The sequence below is a fragment of the Numenius arquata genome, chromosome 2 (genome assembly GCF_964106895.1).
Source record: "Numenius arquata chromosome 2, bNumArq3.hap1.1, whole genome shotgun sequence".
Lineage (NCBI taxonomy): Eukaryota > Metazoa > Chordata > Aves > Charadriiformes > Scolopacidae > Numenius > Numenius arquata.
Genome location: NC_133577.1, coordinates 10757327 through 10781889, shown reverse-complemented (window position 1 = coordinate 10781889; position 24563 = coordinate 10757327). Strand labels below are relative to the sequence as shown.

Here is a 24563-nt window from a genome sequence, read left to right as displayed (position 1 = left end):
AAGTCTAAAAAGCACATCAGCCAGCCAGCTCACCTTTCTTAATACTGTTTGACCAGAAGTACAACTGCAGGCAGTGATTTAGAACAGCCAATGTTAATAAGGGTTTCCAGGGTATTAATGCTGATGATGAGTACATCTGCTAGGCCTTGTCTTTCAAGCAGAGGTATTGTAAGCATTGGGAAAACAAAGCCTTTTATTTTCTTTCTTTTCTTTTTTCTACTTTTCTGATTTCTTTTCTTTCTCTTTTCTCTTTCTCTCACGCAGGTATTTGACTTGGTCTTGAAAAGAAGCCAAGTCAGACTACCACAACACCACAAAAAACAGAAGACCAAGATCAGCAGAGTTGTTTTCACTTTTCCCCAAAAAAAGAATACCTAATACCACCTTTAAATGTCAGTCAAAGTTTTTACTCTGTTAAAAAAAAACCCAACACTGTACCCACAACTGAAGGGAGAATGTGAAATACTCTTTAATTAAGTAAAGTTTTTTAGGGTTTGGGGTTTTTTTAATGGTTTAAACTATTTCATTTGTTCTCTGAAACAGTCTGCAAGATATTAAATGGGCATTACTGCAATAGAAATAAAAAAGTGGAAACAATCCAGATTACACTAAATTCCTTAAAATGCCCTAAGAATTATTAAAGGTTTCTGTAATCTTTCATCCTTTGCTGGGCCCGTGACATGCTGATTTCCAGAGCAGCCCATATGCATTTAGGAAACCTGATGCCCATCCACAATTCCACATGGAGTATCTGATTTTTCGATCTATATCGTTGCTTGCATCCCCTAATCCTCTGCACATCCCAGTTCTGGGCTCTGTCAATCCATCATTTGAAGACGATCTGAGGTTTTTTTTAGAGGTAACAGTGCAAGAGAACAAAGTGAAGAGAATAATTATGTCTGAATCTTCCTAGGACAGACAAGATGCCCTCTCTGCCAGGCTGTAACAAACAGCCAGGAATAAAACCAGCTGTTCCCTAAGACTCACTGCTTCTGTGCACTCAGCCATAACCTTTCATTAAAAGGGTTACTCTGGATTTCTCATTACATCTTCCCCAGCCTACCTTTTTCAGCTTTTAATTCCTAGTTTCTTCAATCGATCACAGGAATTCAGGGCCTGCTGTTCTTTGTCTCAGACTATTTCCCCCTTGCGCTGTAAGTGTAGTAGGCTACTTGGGCTGGATCGGCCGGAAGAGAAGTGCTATCTATACCCGCTGTCCTAAAGAACGCTCGTCCTCTGAACCTTGACTCTGGACCTTGAATTTGAAACACTGTGTCCTCGTGCAGATTTGACTTTTAGGATCGACTCATCAGAGCAGGAATTTAAAAATCAGCAGAATGTGAGAACCTTTAACTACAATGCTCTGGATGAGATATCAGCAAGACCAGGAGTGAAAAATATCACCAACTGACAGTGTTCATATCTGCAACACTACCAGTGCAAACTGAAGGGGGGGCAGGGGGGGAGGGAGATAAAGAAAAAAAGAGAATAAATTTAAAAAAAAGCCAACAAATAACCAGATTAATCTTGGTGTGAAAGGGGATGGAGAGAGGGGCAGGAGAGAGACCTCTGAAAATTAAACTAATTAGAAGTGAAGAAGCGTTCCTGTTTTGAGTCTTAAGTGTCTGCAAATTGCCCAACCCTGGAAAACCTTTCCGAAACTCAAATGCCACCAGCGCCTGCAAAGAGCAGCTCTTTAAAGGGCAGAACAGACAGCAAGTTAACATTTCACAAGTACTTTCTGAACTAGAAAACACATAGTTTTCGGCATGTTTCACATTCACATAGACACTTCCTAGATTACAAGAAATGTCAGGGCTGAGAAACAAACCCGGTCATTTGTATATCTCCAGGGGGCATCTAAATTGTTACCCCCAGCTCCCCTTCTCTCGGTCCCAGCAGATGCTGTTTGTCCGGCACCCAGAACTAGATGGACGCTGTACTCACCAGCTGACTGCTGTACCAATACAGCGATGACTCCTTCAGCACACACCAGAACTTTTTCCATTTGTTGCCAATGAAAGCTCCTTTTTCTTTCTTTTTGTAGAGCCATCCTTGGCAGTCGGCTTGCCCCAGCTCTTTACATGATATCCTCCGTCGGCTCATTATAAAGAACCCTGTGCCATTAAAAATACAGTGTTCTGCTTGTTTAAAAGTGCATTAGCAGGAAAGATGCTGCTGCCAATTACATATTTCAACCTTACTTAGCAATCTCAGCAAATCATCCAAGCATATCTTAAAATACACTTAGAAGTCATTCAGTTTTATAATGGCTGTGATAGTAACACAGGTTCATTTGAAAAGCATTCTGATGTGCAGAAACAAAATAGTAAGCTATAGATAATGCAGACACTAATTAATGCTAAGGTAACCATATACAAGTTTTTGTAAATTAAAAATATATCCTTTGATCCTTTTAAGAGAAGCCTGCATATATTTCCCTTCCCACAGCTGCACTGAAAAGAATACATCTATTTAAGTCAGCTAGAGAAAACTATTATGCCAAGTACATGAAAACCGCTAGTGTCTGTGTGTATGTGCAGGCAGCTGATTCTACCTCACTGATTTCCAGCTTTGATTCAATTAACATACCACAAGGATTTAGTCCAAAGGAACAGCCCGTTGTCATTTTTTCTCAGAATCGGTGCAAGAATCAGAGGAGTTAAAAAGCAGCCTTCCACCAGCTGAGTAGCAGTACAAAACCCTCACCCTCCCAAGAATAAGACATACTAAGAAAATAACAAGAGAGGAGCACAGAAGAGAAAAGAAAAAACAATCTCTCATTACCTTGACTTTTCTTTTTTGTCTTCTGACGCAAGGGAACCTGTAAGAAATGCAGGAAGGAAAGAAAAGAGGAAATTTCAGATTGTGTTGCAACATTTGTGTAGAAAGGGGAGGGGGAAGCTAGAGAAGGACGTGGTGGTGATGCTGGTGGTATATGCAGGATGGAAACGCATAACCCACTCACTGCTGAAGGGACGTTAGTAGCTGAAGCATAAAACGCGTTAATTAAAATTGATGTCTATCTAGTTAAGCAGGAGCAAACGTAACTCTATTATACATGTGTCTATCTACTAGTGCTTCCTGTTTCACACCCACAGGCAGCTTCTACTTTGCTACGTGTTTGTCTGAATTGTATTCTGTGTTTCAGAACTTAAAAAATAGAAGTTAGGACTCCAACATTTTAATGCTTCGTTACACTCCACGAGGGGGATTTGCAAACATGGGAAGATTAAAAATACATGCCAGAGTCCTGGTTGTCATTTAGCTCATTCTAAGAAATCCTGAAAGAGAAAAAAATTGGATTTTCCCCTACTCTTTTTTTTACTTAGTGCAGAGAATGTATTTCCCCCGATGTGTTTCACAATAGTTCTTAAAAAAAAAAAAAAAGAAAAAAAAAGAAATCACACAAACCTGACAGATTATCCAAACCGTAAAACATAAATATGCCAGAAGTTTGCCATGCCATATATGACTTGCAGTCTATATCTTTCATCCTACATAAACGCATAGAAAATGAAACTAAAACAGAAGACCACAAACAAAAAAGAGGTCACTAGAAATGTAAGGTCTGGCTTTTGGAGTAAATTCTCTCCAGACAAGCTGGTTGGTCGTGCAATTGCGGACAAAGCACTTGACTTCTCTTTGCCTCAACCTTTCCATCTCTAGCATGGGAACAAAAGCATTCACCTTTCTCTATTTTTAGGAAGGTTTTGAAGCCTCTGGATGACAAATGCTGGGTAAGGTGATGTATGATTTAATATGCTGGGCCATAACGTTGCTATGCAAAGCCAGTAGCTACCTGATCTGCTGCAGAGCTACGCTATGAACATCCCTAATGCAGCCCCTCTGCCTAGCCAGCCGGCTTTTCAGGAAAACAAAACCCCATTTCATATTATTCTTGAAGGATTTGATGGCTCTTCTCATGGGTGAATTAAAGACGAGTAAAGCTACACCATCTGGAAACAGTAATAGAAGAGACCACTGCCACCAGTATTTACAAGAGCTAGAACTTTCCCTAACCGGTGATCTTTGCAGCATGTATCAGAGTGCAGAACCGCGTATCGCAGTTGTGTGCTTATCTGATGCCTATTTGAGATGACCTGAACAACACACTTGTGGGAGGCTTTGCCAGGAATGAATAATCCCAGGCTCCTGCTTAATCATCATGTATTCTTTTTTCCTTTTTCTTTTCCCCCTTTTTTTTTTTTTTTTTTTTTAATTCTACCACTGCCTCTCTCTCTCTCAGACTATTCTCCATGACAACAGACAAAGAAAAGCAATGAGAAAACACATCAGCTCTATCAGAGGCTCTGCAGTTTCCCCATCCTACATGGGCCGCCCTTCGTGTCTTCGTTCCAAAGAAAGTAATGCCCTATTTAGGACACATGGAAATAACATACAGCCCCAGTGAATCAATGGGTCACACAGTCACACTAATTACTTTCCTTCAGAGCCACCCAAAGCGGTATTAAGAAAAACAAATATGTACCCGCTTTCCTTGTTCAAAAACTATGTAGTGGGGCAACATCGCATCTTTGCCGTGACACTACAGTGAGGTCATTTCATCTTTAACTAACAAAGCTGTACAAGAATGGCAGTGCTGAGACAGGATGTGGCCCTCTGTAAACAACCGAGAAAGAAGTAGATCTTTCCACCAACCTTACTGATGATCTAAAACAAAATAACATGGTCTATGGCTCATCTGTTGAGAAAGGGTTAATATCCATATTATGTAAATCATCTGTTAGGGCCCACTTTATATACAGACTGAGAAAAAAAACTGATAACCTAGTAAGAGCTTGGGGCAGCAAAAAGAATTTACAAATGTGCGTTTATTATTATTCAGCAGCATGACGGTATCCTGCTGCAAGTTGATGCGGGTGATGAATCCCCATCTCTTCATATTTTGTAGGAGGAGTTGTGAAATTAATGGGGGAAAGAAAGGCATTTCCCCAGCCACCACTGTGTTTAGTTTGCCTGGATAAAATCAGTGATAAATCTGTAATAAAATCATTGCTGAGTGAGATTTCATTAAATAAGATACATTTCTGTTTTTTTTTTTCCCCAATATGAAAGCTGAAGTCAATTTTCAACAAATTAATCCTAAATCTTGAATTCAGCAATTTGAAGGATTTTAATGCTGTTCAGAAGCCCAGTATAATCTTATAAAAAAATATCTATTTTGCTCTGCACAAGAGAAAATTCTAATCCTAGGCTGCAGCAATGAAATCTGGTGTTATTCACAAAATTGCCTTTCCAAATTTTGTTGATTTATGAATAAATAAACAAAAGCAACCTCTTTCTCCAAAGCACCAGTTTTTGGTGTCAGATATTCTATGAAATAAACAAACAGTTTTCAGGGAAACTTTTTTCATCTTAAACCAATAGAAAATATATATTTAAATGAATCTAAAAATTCATAAGATACATCACCAGCAGGATTTGGATTCAATTTTCCACAAGAATACAGCACATTAGCAAGTTTCCAGTGGAAAACCTTTCCTCAAGAAGTAAATTAAAATTTCCTCCTCTGAAAAATACCTTATGAGAGTCAACAATCTTTCATTTCAGTGACCCTGGGTGAACATGGATTAAGATGCTTTTAAGTTTCACTCCTAATAAGACACATTAACACCAGCGCAGAACAAAGAGAAAACTGTGAACAGGAGACTTATTACCAGTAAAACCAATGGTACTGACCAGGGGCATAACAGCAGTTTCAGACGTGAATGTACTGTAACTACCACACATAGTCACTGGAACAGTCTGAAACTAAACCAAATGTCATGACTTTACTGTGCTGACATGGTGGATGTTTCTCTACAAAGCTCGATTTCCCGATGACAAATGATTTATTTCATTATCACAGGTTCAACTGAAAAACTAACCAAAAAAAATCATCTATTTCTAGCTCTTGTTGTTACCAGGGAAAATCCACGAGCAACAATCCTCAGAAAGCTCTGAAATAAATGCTAAACGTTACAGTTACTTGCAACTTTAGGAGGGTCGTCATTTTTGTGCAAGGCTGACAATACAGGGTAAATTTTAATCTTTTTTGGCAGGGTTTGGTTTGCTCATCAGTTTACTGAGACCTGAGGGCTGAACACAGGATAGTGATCCTGCGGGGCATCACAGACTTCAAGCTTGCTATCCATTACTGCTCCACTTGGCAAATACACCCATGAGCCAGTTGCAAAGGGAGCTGTACAACTCAGCGTTGTTCACAGCCACTCCTGTGCCCGGCAGCCTCCATCGATGAGCAAAAACATATGAGAGAAGTGAGAAGTTCAGTGAGAGACTTCTCTCAGTTTAGAGATCCTATTTTTCCACAGAATCACAGTATGGTTGAGCTTAGAAGGGACTTCTGGAGGTCATCTAGTCCAACCTCCCCACTCAAACAAGGACACCTACAGCCAGATGTCCAGGACAATTTCCAGACAGCTTTTTAATATCTCCAAGGATGGAGACTCCACAGCCTCTGCCAGTGCCAGTGCTTGGTCACCCTCACAATAAAGAAGTGTTTCCTCATGTTCAAAGGGAACCTCCTGTGTTTCAGTTTGTGCCCATTGCCTCTGGTCCTGTCACTGGGCACCGCTGATAAGAGCCTTCTTTTCTGTCTTTTTTGCACCCTCCCTTCAGGTATTTACATGCATTAATAAGATCCCCCTGAGCCTGTTCTCCAAGCTAAACAGTCCCAGCTCATGCAGCCTTTTGTCATATATCAGATGCTCCAGTCCCTTAATCATCCTTGTGGCTCTTCATTAGACTCTCTCAAGTATGTCTATGTCTCTCTTGCCCTGGGGAACACAGAACTGGACACAGTGGTCCAGGTGTAGCCTCACCAGCACTGAATAAAGGGGAAAGATCACCTCCCTTGACCTGCTGGCAATATTTTGTGTAATGCAGCCAAGGATACCATTTGCCTTCCTTGCAGCAAGGACACGTTTCTGGCTCATGTTCAACTTGATGTCCACCAGTACTCCCAAGTCCTTTTCTGCAAAGCCGCTTTCCAGCTGGGCGACCTCAGCAGTATCATTTGTGCTCACATGGAATAACAGCAGGGGCTGGAAGTCAGAGGGTTGGACAAGCTTTGGCAGTGCCTCCACAATATCCTGGATCCTAGCCCCTGTCAAGCAGCAAACTGCTCTAGATGGTTGGTAGGGCCTACAGATGGGTGCCTCTGTCCCCAGCAGCAGGGAATTTCTCACTGCGATGACTCACCTTTTCTTCCCGGTACCCTTACATTGTTTACAGTTAGGTGAACCAGGTCCTTTGCTAGTAGGCACATCCGGCTCTTCTAGTGGCAATTTTGAGGGCAGTCAATCTAGTTTGCCGCTGCAAGTTCTTAGGGCAGGAGCCTTCCTCTTGGTACTAGGATTCATCAACTTCCATCCTTCCCTTCTCCGGAGGTTTAGCTTACTTTGATAGCGGGGCTAGACACACACACTAGCCTACTTCTCCATTGCAGGTGAGGACTGAGGCTCTTCAAGCTGTTGTCAGAGATAGGGTCAGCTGATAGGGTCAGAGAAGACCCTATTTATCCCCCTTTCATGATGCTACACAGCTTGCTCACTTTCTCCTGTATCTCCTCCACTAGGCAGCACAGCTCCTCCAAGATGGCACACCACCTGCAGGGCAGAGGGCCACCTCTCCTGGCCTCAAAGAGAAGTCTCAGGCATTTCCTGCAGCCTAGGACTTGGAGGGCTGCATCCGCCATCTGAAGCTCAGTCTGTGTGGAAGCCTCTGCCCAAGCAGGGACAGCTGCTCCCACATCTGTTGGGGAAACTGCCCTGTTTCCACCACACCTAAGACAGAAGCACAATATCAGCCGAGACCCCTTTACTTCACTCCTTCACATTCTGCTGCACAAACTGCTGGGTCTGCTGTCCACGCTCTGGGCGTAGATCTTAGATAGGTCCCTCCTGATTACAGTTAAAAGGTGCTTGACCCTCCTTAATCAGAGGGAGCTGTGTCAAAGGCTCCAGGCACCCTGGGTCAAGGGCAGCTAATCACACTCATTAGCAGCTGCTAGGGTTTCCTCACACCCACACTCTTGTGGCTCCCCTTACCTTGTCCTTGCCTGACAGCAAGGATTTGCAAATATATATATCACGGTGGCTACATCTTTCCAGCCTCTCTTCCAAATGTGTGGCCTTGAGCAATCACCACTGGGAACAAAACTAGGGTGGGCAGCATCCCCTTGGGGATGCCAGGAGCAGTTGAGGATCACCCCAGGGGATACTTCTGCCTAGAGACTCAGTCCTGCAGACTCCCCAGGAGAAAAAAATGGGGCAAAACGAGTTATGAGTCTGTTAGGGGGAAAGAAAAAATTGTTCTATAAGCAAAACCAGTGGCATTGGGCTAATACTGAAGACCAGACTTCATGTATCATGTCACATTGCATGAGTCTAAGAAGGCACCAAAGGCACCTGCAATCAATAGTTCATCCTCTAAAGAGACTTATTTTCCTTAAACTTCTCAAAGGTTAGACAGGTGAGTGGCTGGGAAAAGCCTTTGCTAAGCTCATGAGTCCTAAATTACTGTTTTCTCATCTGTTGAGGGGCAGAACTTGGAAGTGGCATCAAGACCATACAATAGATTTCATTTCACCCTTACAACAGAACTGGGGCAGCCTTGGCCAAGCCGATAGGCAACATCTTGTTTAGATATTGATGTTGTGCAGAGTCTTCTATGATTACAAGGACACAACCTCAACATACCTCTTCAGCTGATCAATAACTCTGGCATAACTGCAATTATACTTACAAGAGTGTTGCCATCAGCTTCCATGAATGGTTTCAAAGTTTAGTGGGAAAGCTGTAAAAAGAGAAAGTTTTGTTTACTTAAGTTCTGTATTGTATTTTCATATAATGTAAGTCTTGACAGTAAAAAAATGTGTTAATATTCTTTTGACCTTTACCCTTTTGACCCAGCTTTACACCTCCTACTCTACCCACCCTCTCAAAAGATATATATTTATATATATCTCAAAAGAGATAGATATAATGCTATGTTATGTGACCTGATTTTACCGATTTAGAAGTCAACCAGGAACACTAATTCAAAGTTATCCAAGCTTTTGTAAGAAATAAACAGAATAAAACTCATGGATGTGGTTTGGAGTTTGGGAGGTGGGGGTGGGGGGATGCCAGGGGGTGGGGAATGTGAGTTAGGAAATGAATAAATAAGTAAAACTAGGGGTGGGCCTTTTTGTTTGTTTTGGGTTTTACTTTGAAAGCAAGCTATAAGGTTTTGATTAAAATTTGTCTGAGCTATTCCCAATGTTTTCTGACAATTCTAATTAGCCAATATGCCTACTCTCCTGAGCAGGTTGGGATCTCATACTGGAGATTCTATAATGAATTGCAGTTTTTCCTTTCGGATAACAAAATACGTGCGGCCCAACAGCAGATGCCAGGGTTTATTTTCCGAAGATAAACAAAGTTAGCAGTTATCCATTTAGGTGAGAGTTCAGGTGACTTCATTTGGCATACGCAACAAATAGTCAACTCCTTACATGATTTTCCTTTGGCTGGATGATGAAAGAATCAGTGCAGCGTACAAGATGAAAGAAAACATACCAACTTTTTACTGCCAGCACAGTTTCTATAAAACTCACCCCTCTGTGTATGAAAGAATCATTCAGTGAAATGGGAGAGGATACAGGACTCTGTTGAAGTGAGCAAGAAAGGATTTCCAGAAATAGAACCACACTTCAGAAGAATTTCTGACAAGAACTTTTTCCTGTTACTAAAACCAGTAATTTAAGATATGTGCCAATCCTCATATATAACATTTGTTTTAATTTGAAAATAAAATCTTAAAACAGAAAATAAAAACCCACCTACTGGCTTCCAGCAATTTCAAACCAAAAATAGAAAGGCAAACAAATACATATTTTTCTGGCTCCCAACTGTTTCTGTTCAAAAATAGAAAGAAGCACTATCTACAAGTGGCTCAAACTGAAGTAATATCATGATGAGGAGAGATGTTATGGCAAATAATTTCAAGGATGTTTAGAAATCATAGCTGGTATAAACAAGCAGAGGAAACACCTTTAGTTATACAAGAAGATTAACATCAAACCTCGAATACCGAGCCAGAAAACAAGGGAATAACAGACCAAATTATAGTAATTATTGTGACATGTGGCCTTTTTCCTGTCATTTCTTCATTTCGTATGTGCTTTGGGTTTGGAGAGGGAGGAGTGTAATTATAGGAACTGCACAGATTTGAATCAGCCACAGTACCAGGGGCAAGAGGAGAATCGTTAGTTAACTGGCAAGGAAACGCTTCCGTCTGCATGCTTTGTGCCAAAGGACTTGAATTGGATTTCAGCAGAACCTTCTCAGTGACTTGAACTCAAACTTTTGTTTAGTTTCCAGACACTGGATAAGCAATCTTTGAGCCAATTTCCAATTTTCAAAAGCGGGACTGACTTCTGTCGCATTCTAGTTGAGTATAATTTATTATTCCCCATGCAAAGAAAGGTATAAAAAAAAAAAAAATCACTGCAGAAATAACTCCCACACACATAACCTGAGTTTATTTCTCTTAAGTAAACCAAACCTGAGTGAGACTAGTTACTTAGTTACACTGTGAAATAGCATTATGTCTGCTCAAGTGTACTCAACTGTTGCAAAACCAACATTTCAGAAGGGCATAACTGTTTATCTCTGCACTTCAGTAAAATTAGTGTTTCTTTTCAATTTTCTGCAGGTGCATTGTGGGGAAATCATCTATCCTCTCTAAACAGACAGGTGAATTAGGAAAAGGAGCTGGATAAATGTGGTCATTCAACTAGAGCTGGTCTATACACACCTTACTGGATGGTTCAGCATGAATCTGCAGGGGCTGTCTCTGGGAACTATAGCCCCCCCACTCCCCAGTATTCCCATCCCAGCCACTGCAGTTGGCGTCCCTGGCTGAGCTGTGCCACTCACGTGCCTTCTGTGCAATGGTAGGTGGTCACACCATGGCAGCCCAGGAGCATGCCCAGGGCTGGAGGTTTTGCTGGCAGAAGAGCTTCCCAGCCCAGGAAAGCTACAGCTGAGCTCAGGAGTTTGGCGAGCCAGCAAGAGGTTAGTAGGAGGCAACACTCGGGTTCATACCAGCAGGAGGGTGTCCCAATTCCTAACTGGAACAGCTGCAACAGAAGACTTGGCTCAGACCACCCCATTTCATAGCACTCCCGGTGCTATATTACAGGCTGGAGACACCCAGGCATGTATCCTTGTCCTGACTTAAGTGGACATTGAATTTGAAGTGGGGTCTCACCCCCAAAGGTGTACCCTAAACATCAAGGTGAGGATGTGGAATTCATCCAGCCCTCTTCATAAGCCTCTCCATTTGCAAGGAGATAAGATCTAGGAATATAAGGAGAGGGAAACCCCCCAGCCTACAGGTTAAGGCACCCACACGAAAAAGGTGCACCAGGATAGCAGTCTGCTGTGATGGGTATTCAATTCACTAAAATTGTAAAGTGGAACAAACCAAAGAGAGAAGATAAAACAAGGCACAGTGAAACCTCTCTCACTTCAAGTGGCTTTATAAAGGAGAAAACAAACCTGAATGTCTCACTTCCTGGAGAAGAAAATGTAATGGATCTACTGGATAAAAGCAAAGGGGGTGGATTTACACTATCAGTTTGTAAACCATACCTACAATTCTTTGGCTTTGTTTAGAGGTGCCTGAAACAACTCATTTAATTTCAGTCTGAATTGAATATAATATGTCCAAAGTGTTTTCAGCGAAAAGATTTCTATTTCAAGTTTTTGAGTGGTTTTTTTTTTATTTTGATTCAACAACTGAAATATAAGTATCAGTTTGCATAGCTTTATTAGTCCCACTTCACTACTCCTGCTCTTTCAAGAAGAGTAATAAACAAAGAGGTACATGAGTAATAGCTGATGCAACAAATGTGGAAACACAGCAAGTGACTTATCAGAAATATTTTGCAATCATTTCCATTTGACTACATCATCTCTTCTGAAATAAATAGAAATATCTCTGCTAAAGATCAAAGGCAATGTTAAGGGCAGAAAAAAAGTGAAAAAATCACTGAGGTTCCAATGATTCTAACTGCATAAAAAAAAAAAAGCAATCTTAATTCATTAGTAATATTCCTCTTGGGGAAGTCAAAATCCACAAAGTCTGACACTGTGTCTTACCAGTTACAAGCTACAGTGAGTATGTCGATCTGCAGTGATATTGGTATAAGCCTGCCAGACATGCCTTCCAGGCATCCCTCAGATGACATCCAGAGTGGGCATATGCCTTTCTGCTTCTGAGCAAAATATTTGAGATATGTAATATGACTCAAACTATTTGTGTTGCAGAAACACCCAAAATGTGCGTAGCTCAGTTCCTGTTCAGATGGCATTGACACAGACTACTCAAAAATTCTGCTTTCCCAAGCACCAAGTCAGGGCTGTAAGACAACCTGGAAAATAAGTTTTTTGCCTTCCTTCCATTTACATTTCTAACACTGGTCACCAGCTTTAACCTCTCTGCTTGCTTTCTGTTTATTTGTCTGCCTGCAACAATCTGCACTTCAATGAGCAATGAATTGATAGGCGATACGAAACTACTGATAGCGCTACAAAAATTTCCCTAGAAAAAAAAAAAAAAGAAAAAATCAATGATTACTCTAATCACATATCTCACTTACCCGGCATTAGGAATAGCATTGCCCCAAATTGTAGCAGCGCTTGAGGCAACTGTCCCGTGGCATGGAGACAGCCTTACATAACAGTCCTAAATTATCACATTACCTCTAACTGGGGTTCTTGCAACAATGCAGGGGAAAAAATAATCACAGTGATTGTGAGCTCATAATTGTCCTTTGGGTTCCTAGAGATCAATTTAATCTGACAGAACCTTACCATTAACTACTAATTAATCAGATCTAGTCAGTGACTTAACTAGTTAATTAGCTATCTAAATTGACTATCTTACTTGTACAAGGAGGCTCTTGATCTGCAAATTTTCTCTCATCTACTGGCTTACCAGGAAAGTTGGATATTAAGCTGGTGCTTTGCCACGGGCAATGACAAATAGACATTAAGGCACTTTTCACGAAAGTTCATAGACTGTCCCAGCCCAGTAAAGTTATGTCCCTCCCACCCACCCTGGTCCCCATGACTTCATGTTTCCAATTGCAGATGAAACTACAGATTCACCCTTAGCACTGGAAATAACAAGTCCATTAAAGTATCATCGTAAGTCATAATAGTCAGAATATACCTTCAGCTTTGGCCACAATGGATAGGTTTAAGCATGTTAAATAAGAATTACCCTTTAAAAAGCTAAAAGTGTTCTTATCACAGGCCTCACAGCAAGAAACTGCATTTGCCACATTATAATACTAGTGGTTATAACCTTATTTTCAAATGCATTTGAAATTATTCAATCCCCTCACCTGCAAGCAATTCAAAAAGACAACTTCTGACTCCTTTTGGAGAAGGGCCAGGAAAAAACTGGAACAAAGTTCACTGCTCCCATCTCAGAGACAGAAAGGGCCTGGAGACATCGCCCTGCTTGGATCATGGCCAGGTCCTGTCAGTCCAGCCAGGAAGCCCAAGAGCAGTAGATTATAAGTGTTAGCAGCTCTGAGCAAGCAGTTGCAGGAGCCCACGCTCACCACCTTCAGGAGAAGAGGGGCTGGAAAGAAAGAAGAGATTCAACAGAAGAGAAATGCTCCAGCTGCCTTTGTGGCCTCACAGACAAAAACGAGAAATCAAAATGGCATCCTTAGTGTAGTGTGTCTGCTCCAAATGAGAATTTGTACAGACTCCTCATAGTGTTGAGCCGATTCCTAGTGCTGCTATGTTTGAAGGCCAAGGAAGAGTTTGTAGAAACACTAGGTGCAATATTGCAAATACTACTGCATCCCAGCTGGCTCTTTTGCTGGTGAGGCGATAAAAGCAGGCAAAGTTAAGTTGGCTGCAGAAATGGATGAGGAGTTAGTGCAGTTAAGGGGTAAGGAAACACTCTAGATCTGACGAAGCACTTCCTTGATCTTCTGCTCTCTTCCAAAGATGCATAGAAGATGAAACACAGAGGGGAGGCAGGAAAAAAAAAAAGCTTAAAGCCTATAGTCTCTCCTGAGACAACAGTCTAAGGGATTTCTCTTGAAGCAAGCCCCTTGCAAAAAGATACAGATGAGGAGAGAGTGAGCATCGTTCCTTCCTCTAGTTTTTTCAGATCAGCCATTCAGCAAATGTAAAGAGAAAACGAGGGGAATGTTTCCCCCCAGCATACAGGCACAGAATTGCTGCACTAATTGTAAATATGGATCATTGCAGTGACAGGAACCTGAGACATTCTCTGGACTGGAAGGCAGTTCTGACAAACATTTGCTCTCAAGGCACTACAGTAGGTTTTATGCATCCAACGGAAGGTAAAAATTGAAAAAAATAATCATGGCAATAAGCTGCTGCAAAACATTTTCTGCATTTGGAGGACGAGGTTCAGAGGAAAAAAGAAAGAGAAAAGTTATCATCATCAAAATGAACCAAAATTCCTAAGATAAGACTGAAAAAAATTTCTGCCAGACAGAGCTGACATGGGGAGGCTGTCTGGCACACCCCAGATTCCAGCTCTGCTCCGTGCCATTTCAAGGATAAACCAGCCCTGGGGTGCTTCCCTCAGCACACAGCGTGGCATTTTCCTTTTGGAGAATTTTTGCTATTTCCCCCCAGTGGCCCCCAAGATGAAAACCCAACTCCAAGGCAGGAGTCCCCAGGGCAGGGAAGCGCCTCCCATGTTCCAAAGTGGCTCAGCCACACATTGTCTGAGCCATCTTGTGGACAGTGATAATTTGATTTAAGGCAGCAGAGTCAAGGCTAGAGCAGAAGCTGACCAGTCCTTCCCTATGTTTACAGCTGCTCTCCAGGGCACTGCAGGTGGACTTTTCTCCTACGTCCAAAAAACCAGAGTAACCTGAGCAATATCTCCCAAGCTGCCACCCCGACAAGAGATACAACGGGGACACTCAGTCCTGTTATAACTGGCCACAACTGCAATGCAACACATCAGGATAACAGGAGCACGCTTTTGGCTCCTGCATCTGAGAACGAAAGGCCACAAAAATTGCTACTGTTTGCACTCTCTGAAGCTTAGATGCGAATCCTCTCCTCCTTTCTTCCACCCAGGCAATGTTCATTATATCAACAGCTCTATACAAAAGGCCAGAATTCACACTTCCAGAGAAGTGTCAAGAGGAGAGCTTTTAAGAAGAAAAGCAAAATCATTATGCTGGTGATTGCGAGGATGAAGTAAGGAAGAAATAGTCAGGGGACTTGCTGCTTTTTCCATCAAAGACTTGCACTCCACGTTCACATAGTTCACAAGAAACGGAAGCCTTAAGAGTCCTGTTTGATTCTTCATTAAAAGACCAGAAGCATTGAAGAGTTTATCTTGCCTTCACCCTTCACAGTACATACATAAAGTACATGCACTGTACAGAAACATCACCTCTGCAATTGAGCAATCTCAGTGGGGGGAGGAATAGCAATGGCAAACAGCCCTGGCAGGTTGCACCAGGAGGGTGAAACTGCTCCTGTGCTACAGTGAAGCCTGGTCAGCCATAGAGATTTGCATGTGGTCTTCTTTTCCTCGTGGGTGAAAGGCATTTCCACAGGAACAACAGAACGAAGAAAACTGGACTACTCACATCAGAGTTTTTCCAGAGAAATTTAACAGGCCCCCATTGCTCAAAATCAACACCCAAGTCCATGTGCTAGTATATAACATATAACATAACTCCAAGGTCCAGGACAGGCAGACTAGCAAGCTGGGCAGGCAACTGGGAGCCCAGCGCAGTTCTCAGTACATCTGATGTTAGACCAGATATGGACTGCTGAGAGGCAAAAAGTCACCTCTAGTATAAAAGCTCAAAGATACAATCATAGAATCATCAACTACCAGGTTGGAAGGGACCTCAAGGATCATCTGGTCCAAAATTTCTTGGCAAAATCCCAGTACAGACAAGATGGCCCAGCACCGTGTCCAGCCAAATCTTAAAAGTTTCCAGTGTTGGGGCATCCACCACTTCCCTGGGGAGATTATTCCAGCGGCTGAGTGTTCCAATGATGATAAGGTGCTCTTAGAAACACTTTGTTCTGGGAATCCAGTTTAATCATTAATGGCTTCCCTGCTTCTAGCCTATTTCAGCAGTAGATTTTGTTTTCTTTTTGTCACATTAACCCTTATTATCTGTACAAATTGCTACCAGCAGTCTTGTCTTTAACTCATGTTTGCAATGAGCAAGGGAAGAAAGCCTGCTACACCACACAAAAAGAACAGTAAGAAATATCTGCTAGAAGATAGCCTCCCGCCAGCATGAGAAGGCGGTCTTCTACAAGATGGGTAGCATACAAGTTGGTTTACCCTGGGAGATGAAATAAAACTTAGAAAAAACTATTACTGGTTGCAAAAGATTGCTGCAATACTTTTCTGCAGCCATCAGCGCCTCTAGGCATTCAGGATTTACTGTTATTCTTGCTTCTTAAACACTATAGCCTTTGCCAGAACATCTGCACACAGAAATAAATCATTAAAGATGACTATTACTCCTGCAAAAGCAGCTCTGACTACATCAGACACTTTCTTCTTATATCTTACAGAAATGAACACTTTTCCTTACTCCTTTTCTATGAGGTTGTCCTCATCATTGTAATAAAATCTGAAAGGAAAGCAGGAGGAGAAGGTATTACCTCTCTAAAGGAGAAGGCAATATAGTAAAACTATATATATAAAAGATGTACTTGTTCTTTCACAGGAACAATTTCAAAGTTTTCTCAGATCTGGATTTGTTTTAATGTCATAACCCGTATTTCACCAAAAATTTTCCCTTAAATTCCACCATGTTATGGCTCTCCCAATACTTTATACAATGTTGAGTCTCTGTCTGTCTCTCTGTTTCTCTCCTTTTTCTTCTAAGGAGAGATTCTCTCTCTTCCCTTTTTTTTTTTTCCTGAACTAGTACCCAGCTGTTTATGTCCTTTTATATTTAGATAAGTGTATACCAATATAGAGTACCTCCATTTTTAACTTAATTCTTGTACAAATATCTTTCAAGTTTTAGATAAGAAAAGAAAATAGACAAAATAACTTTTAGACTTCCCAGTGATAAAAAATATTAATAAAGACAAAATAAAATTAACATTATCAGCCATTTAATGGCAGTGTACAGCTTACAGTAATTGCAGCCTCAATAGTTACTCTTACTTTTACGATCCTCTTTAAATAAATTATTTTTAATTGTTACTTCAGTTTTCCCTAACATGCCATGTGCTCTTTTGGCATCAAGAAAATTTGGCAACAAAACCCCCGTGGTAGTACAAATTATTAACGAGCAGTAAATGCTTGCAGAAAAGCAACTCCATGCTTGGTATTTCCCATTGCAGCAGAGCTGTAATTTATACTAGTTAAAGAGTCTGAGGCTAACATAAGGATTTGAAACATCCATAATTTAAATTGTCTCTGTTTAAATCAGCTCACTCCATGACACAACTTCCAACACACACTTTTTCTGACACAGGGAAGGAACAGTGTATTTGTCTTCCTAGTTGATCTCTCAGGCTTTACTCAAGTAAATGCCATGATGCATCCTGTTTCCATTGGCAGCTAGAGAGCTTCTCATGCCTTCTGACCAGATATAATTTAGCACACCTGTTTTGCAAGCATTGCCAAGCACAAGAAGATTATAATACTCCTGTCTTGTTAAAGTCATGGAAAAGATTGGAAAGATTGAAAGATTATCAAAAGATTTGCATACAACTCCTCTAGGCACATCACTGGCAGAACACAACTGAATTGCTACCTCATGATGGGTGATGGTGCTTTTCAGACACATGGGCATGACCAGAAACACTTCAGTGAGCACACAGAGCTCCGAGGGGAACATCCGAATGCAAAAGTCCAACTCAATACCAGTAAGCACTTAATCTTTCTAGGCAAGAGCTGTTACTGTTCATTCTACACTCATTCGTTCAGTGATGAAGAACTGTCTTGAAGAAAGTCTTGAATGTGAACAAGATAAGCATCACACTTCAATGACTTCAACATGCCAATATGACATTTTTAAACCACATCAACTAATGTGAGCTCTATTCACTAAGAAGTTAACACCATAATCATGGTGATTTCTCATCTTCAAGCTATGATTAGTTCTCTTCCATAGAGAATCTCAGAGAAAATAATGTTTTCATTTAAAAAAAAAAAAAAAAATTGTTCTCCTCCCAAACCCTAGAGATTTTAAAACAGTAAATATAACAACTTTGTTAAAAAAATATACATCTTCGAAGGAAAAGTCATGCTTTATTATCATGAAAAAAAAAAGGGAATTGTTCTTATAAAAAACCCACAATTTAGATAAACAGTCTAACAACTAAATGACTAATTAGACAAAAACAATTTTTTTCACTTGTATTGTCTCACAATATTATTTCCTTTTTTTCATTAATCTTTCCTTTTGCTGAAACCTATAGCCTAGCATAGGATAACAAAAACATTAATTGGAATCAAGCCCCAATATCATGGTCTAAAAAGTCTAAAGTTCATTATGTTCTGATTTTAAAATATTTATTTTTCAAATTCTATTACAGTCCTTAAAATTCAATTTAATAACTTACATAAAATTTACCAATAATATAAAATACACTCAAATTCCTAAGAAGGTTGGTGCAAGAAATCCACTTCTCATGAAGTGGATAGACTTTTGACCATCAAGCTGTGATTTATTGAGATCAATGAGGACAAAAACTTTCAAGCTACCCCAAACAAGAAAATCAAACTGTTCCAAAAGACACATTCTCGAAGTGTTTATGTTTGGTTTGGGGTTTTGTTTTGTTTTTTTAAATGTCTGCCACTCCAGAGTTTAAGTTCCAATTCTTTGCAGAAGAAAGTGGACTACCACAAATATTAGGATAAAAGAAAGCTGAAATATTGAATTCAAGGTGGCCAAGGCTGAAATTCCACAGGGCCTTGTAAGTCAGGTCAGGAGGTTGAACAGCTGTTCAAACTGGACGTCAGTCAAGTTTTCAGCACATTTCATAATGTGTTGCATGTGCAACCAATATGTTCCTACTGTGTCACTTAATTAAAAGTGAAAGAAGGGAGAAGCAGCAGTGCAGAAAAGATGCAGAGTCCAACTAAGCACCCAATGTCCTTCCACGTCCACAGGCAGCACTATAGGGCCCAAACATAATATAATGGGATACAGTATAAAGCAATGTTGCAGCCCAAGAGTAGGAGCAAAATAGTTAAGACGTGCTAAGTAGCTGTCTCTAAAGCTGTCCAAAGGTTTCCATCAGGAGACAAACAGGATAGAACGCAACTACTCTCTGAAAGTAGGTCTCATCAGAAGTTATCAAAGTGGAGGAACTAGAGAAAGCCCTACGGACTCAGCAATTAACCAAAACAAGATGATGTCTCCTTTGTGGCGCAGGAACCCAAGATCGCTGTTAAGTTGCTGTGAGTCACTGTTTTTCTAGGACTGTATCTCCACAACGCGTCTTTACTGGAAATGCAGTTTATACCGGGCACAGAGAACACATCCTAAAAACAGAAAACTGCTGGAGGATTTTGCTTACCCTTGCAATGGCATGTACTATGCAGCACTTTAGAGTAAAGCTTCCATCTTCATCTCAGCAGGGGTAAAAGTGCTTTAAGTGTGCTGGTAGTGCACAAGACTCCAGATAGAAACACAAGACAAAAATTATACACGAAAAGAACTCCTCCAGTGCACTAAATTGCTAGTACATAATAATAATAATAATAATAGTAATAATAATTTCTGTATCCTCATTCCACCCCCTCTTCTCTCCCCTTCCAATTCCCTATTTTGCTCTTAACTGAAGAGACATTCAATAACAAATTTGGGAAGTGCTGCTTCCTACTTACTAAACATCTTCACACTGTTGCTTTCTGAGAAAATTTGACTATTTGACATCATCTCCATTCTCCCCGCACTTTGTGAGATCCACACAAATAATTTCAAGACTGTATTAGAGAGCTACAGAAAGTTCAGACACGTAATCAAGTTACTATGTGTCGGCTGAGACATATTAACTACGAAAGAGATTTAAACTAAACTGAATTGCCTAGCAGTTGCAGCATTTGCTTTAGATTAAAAGAAAATAAGCACAATTAATATGACTCAGCTGGTGCAGTATTTTGATGGTGCTTGTACCCAGAAGCTGTTCCTGGAAGAAGTCTATAGACTTGGATGCAGCAAGAATAAGAGCACAAGTTCTCCTGAGACCTTGCAAGAAGGAATGAGGATAACGAAGCAGCTACACAATGTAAGAAAACAGGGAACTATGTAAAATCATTTACAGCATTACCACCCAAAATACTGTTGAAGACACTTTTCTGAAATATTAGCAACAGGGATAATGGTAATAACATAATGACAATAGTATGTTGATTTCCATTATGATGGACCACGTGTCAGGTACTGTAGGAATATGGAAGAGAAGGTAACTGCTCCTGGCAGCTTCCAGTTTGAGACAGGATACAAAAGGAGGATGCAGACAGGAGTCTGATGGAGTCCAATATAGCAGTGAGACAAGAGTAATCAGGATCATATGTTGGGTCTCGGTATGCCTGAAGACAGACATTGTCAAGGTTTGTGTTAGTGTCATAGCAAGTAGCTTTGAAAAATAATGATAGAAAGTTTTCAAATGTTTGTAAAAGGAAGAGAGATCCCAGGGAGGGAGGGATCCCAGGGAGTCCAAAATCAGAGTTAAGGCTCAGTATGTTTGATGCTGCCCAGAAGTGTAAATAGATAGGCTGAGAGACTCATCAAAGAAGCAGAGCAAGAAAATTATCCTTGCAGTTGGTTGCTGAATTGATGCAAGGTGGTGAAATTGCTTTTGTCAAGGCCAGAGAATAGGAGATTTCAATAAATGTGACATGAGATAATGACAATTTGGACGACACTTTATTTCTGTGTATGGAGAGTGAAGACATTTGAAAGTATGTGCAAAATTTAAACATAGCTTGGAAATGAGGATACAGAGAATTGAAGGCGGCACTTGGACCATAATTTCGTTCTCAGTAATGAGCAAGGGTGACTTAGGAGAGGCAGAAGTTGATCAGGCTGGGTCCAAGTAAAGGATGATATGTATCACAGAGACAGGCCAAACTCTACATTTGGTCCAAAAAAAGAAACAAACAACTCTGTTTTATAGGAATATATCTGCCCTTTCTAGGGGGAGAAGCCATGCTGATGTTTGTGAATGAAATTACTCTGACATAAAGTGCAGATAAAAAAATGGATCCGAGGACAGGATCTTTTAGTAGACCATAGACAGTACTTTGGAGTATTCAGAGAGCTTCTGAAAAGCAATTTTTAAGTATGTCTCAGAAAACAAGTGGAGGACCACTGGCAGACAGAATCACACACAGTAAGGTTTTAAGAAGAGATTTTCAGATATAACCAGAGGTAAGTGCCAGGATGAAATGACAGTAGAGAACAGAGATTTTTGTTGGCTGATTGTATTTAATAGAAGAAATAAAAATATAGTAGCTGGAAAAAGGGAGAAGGACTAGAGGAAGTTCTGGGGAAAAACAAGGTAAGGAAGCCAAAGCAAGATGAGCTCTGCCCAGATGAGGAAGACATATCAGCAGGAGAAGCAGCAGTTAAAGACGTAGTAGGTGATTCCATCCCTCTCCTTGGAAGCAATCAGCAAGACCTGTTTGGAGAGGAAAGAGACAAGAACACGGGGACAACTGAAAGTGTATGCACAGAGAAAGTGTGACTCAGCTAAGCCAGAGGCAGAGGACAGAACTAAAGGACAGACACATTCATCGTGGCAGAAGAATTCAGTCTATTCATGGGACCTACGCCAGAGATGCCCCATAGCAAAAGCAAAAGAGGCAGACGCTGGAGGGTAGCCAATATGTAACGATGAAAGGAAAGAAAAGTGAACAATTAGAGGGCACAGGAGGCTGCAGAAGGGAAATATTTTTAGAAACGTATGTCACTAAGGCATAAGCATAGTGCACACACATATGCACTTTGATGAGCTATGCCTTTAACTGCATGTATTGCTTTTTAGAAAAATCCTTAAAAAATGGAAACGTGGCTCTGCTTCAGCCGAGAGGAAAACTGAGATGCAGAAAGGGGTAATAGGTCTAGTTTCACATGCAGTGTTACCCGAGTGCCCATCTCCCTGTTCAGTGACTGTTCAGTGACCGTGTAACCACACTCAGCATGATTTCATTAGTGATAAGTGCTGCATCAAGCAGGACACTTTCTCCAGGCCCATCAATAGCTCCAGGTGTGTTAGTGATCCCTTTTAGACAGTTCCGTGCACAAAATAGCGAAATTATTCAACTTGTCATTTAGCGACACAGCCCCTGCTCTGCATTGCTCCTCCCACCTCGGGATCCAACACCAACTGAGAATCTGCTAGAACCTCCACATGATAAGCTGATTAGCAGCAGGCTGCGGATCCGTACCGTCTTTGAGCAACCTGCTCTAGTGGAGGTGTCCCTGCCCATGGCAGGGGGGTTGGAACTCGATGATCTTTAAGGTCCCTTCCAACTCTAACCATTCTATGATTCTATGATTTAATCAAGCAAGTGCACAATACTGTTGTCTGTACAGACCGTTGTGTCTATATCCAAACCAGTCCTCATCCTATTCACCCACAACCAAGTCTACTTTAACTAGATCACGTGGGAGTGTGGAGGGATGGATATAGGGCTGGGGGGGAGGGGAGGCAAGGGGAAACATCTGGAATTAACAAGGACAAAACAGAGAGCATCTTAACAACCGTGGAAGCTCTTCACCCCTTGTTGGTTTGATGCTTTCCCCAGTCACCTTGCAGCGACTGCACAGACACGGGTGGAGAGCATGCCACGCTGAGCACGCAGCACCTGGTTGCTGCACCCTCTCAGGGAAACACACTCATGAAAGTGAGATGCAAATGCTGCTTTCTAGCCACCAGACAGCCCCGCAAGAAATCATGTGTCCCAGTATGCATGGGGACAAGTAGCCCCCAGCTTGCACCAAAAGTTCACGTGAAAAATCAGCAGCCTGACATTAATGGCTCTCACCATTTCTAGAGTGAAACGGAGCTTTCTGTCACCCCGTTTCTTCCTGGCTCTGGTACAGATGCTGTTGTGAAGCACGATTTTGCAGACCTTTCTCACCTACGAAACCAGTATGATTTCCCAATGAAAAACAGGTGTTGGAACGCAGCGTGTGAGGACGCACTCTCTCTACTTCGAGGACCAGATCTCTCTCTCCCAGGGGCAGCGATGAGGCAGCACATGGGGCAAAGTCCAAGCAACGCAGCATTTGAAAGCAGGGACCCTCAATACCCCTGACCTGAGGTACGCAGCCTCCACCGTGCCCAGGGCTGATCAAATCATATGCAACTGGAACATCAAAGTCAACGCCGGGAGAGGGGCATGGTGGGTGTCTCTTCTTCCCAGAGAGGCACTTTTTACCTCTAAAAAGTGTAAAAATTTCACCAGAGGGGGAGGTACAGAAGGGCCATTGCAAGAGAAGTTAACAAAACCTTTCTCTCTCCTTCATGAATTGTCACAAACCAATAACCGTTGGCATAACTGGCAGACAGGAAAATCCTGATTAACTGAACTGCAGTTCCTGAGCAGGGATAATAAACCTTCCAAGAAATCCAACTCATACAATTGAGCCCAGTAAAGAACGAAATTACCCTACACCCCAATAAGAGCTTGTTGGACGCAAGTAGGTAAGTGAACGATGAAACAAACTGTTAATCTCAGCTTTCACCAGAGGCACATTTTGTTGAGGAAAATTTGAGTCCAGACATGCAGTTGGGGGTTTGGGGTTTCTGTTTCAGTGCAAAGGACAGGAGATTTTAATTCCAGCTGTCCTTTAGTTCACGGTATAGATAAGCCGATTCACATAGTACTTTTGCTGTGTCTTTACTCACACAATTTCATGCCTATGAGAAAAACATTAAAATTAATGTATTCTAAAATTCTTTTCACATTAAAAACAGAAATCAGTCTACTCAGTGCTGTCACCACAGCACATTACAGTCTACCCCCATATTGCACCTTAAATACTCTTTACATGATACTAGATTTGCACATTTTTGTCAAGGAACCTAAAATCAATAACAGAATTTTTTCCATTTCCATATTACACACTTGTCTTCACAAATAACTGATTTACGTTAAACAGTCATGACTAGACTGTCACCCTGTCCTTTGGTGGATCTTAAAACATGACTGAATTAAACTTGTCCAAAATAGGAATCATTCACATACATGCTGTCATTTGTCTTCACAAACAAACTGCATTATTTCTAATGATTTCATTACTTCTAAGTAATCCATTTGCATTTTTTAACCCAAAGGAGGGGGAAAAAAAGGGGAAGTGGAAGATCTTTTACAAAGCCCTTAAAAAGGGGATGACAATTACTTGCTAGTGTAGACTTCCTTTATTGTGCCAAGTAAGTGTTTTTTCTCATCAGCTAAAGCCATATTTAAAAATTTAAAAGAAAAAAGGAAAGTAGATGTCATTAGACAGAAACAACTAATGTTTGCCA

General features: G+C 41.1%; 1 protein-coding gene across 1 annotated transcript in view; it reads right to left on the bottom strand.

Annotated features, from left to right (window-relative positions):
• The window catches only part of IPCEF1 (interaction protein for cytohesin exchange factors 1), a 41795-nt gene extending 34504 nt beyond the window's left edge, over positions 1-7291 (bottom strand). The window contains exons 1-3 of the mRNA XM_074144636.1: positions 7225-7291; positions 2788-2988; positions 1948-2117 (exon numbers count right to left, since the gene is read on the bottom strand). Of these exons, the coding sequence (XP_074000737.1) occupies positions 1948-2117; positions 2788-2988; positions 7225-7291 (438 nt within the window). The remainder of the gene's footprint in view (positions 1-1947; positions 2118-2787; positions 2989-7224) is intronic.
• Positions 7292-24563: the final 17272 nt, after the last annotated feature.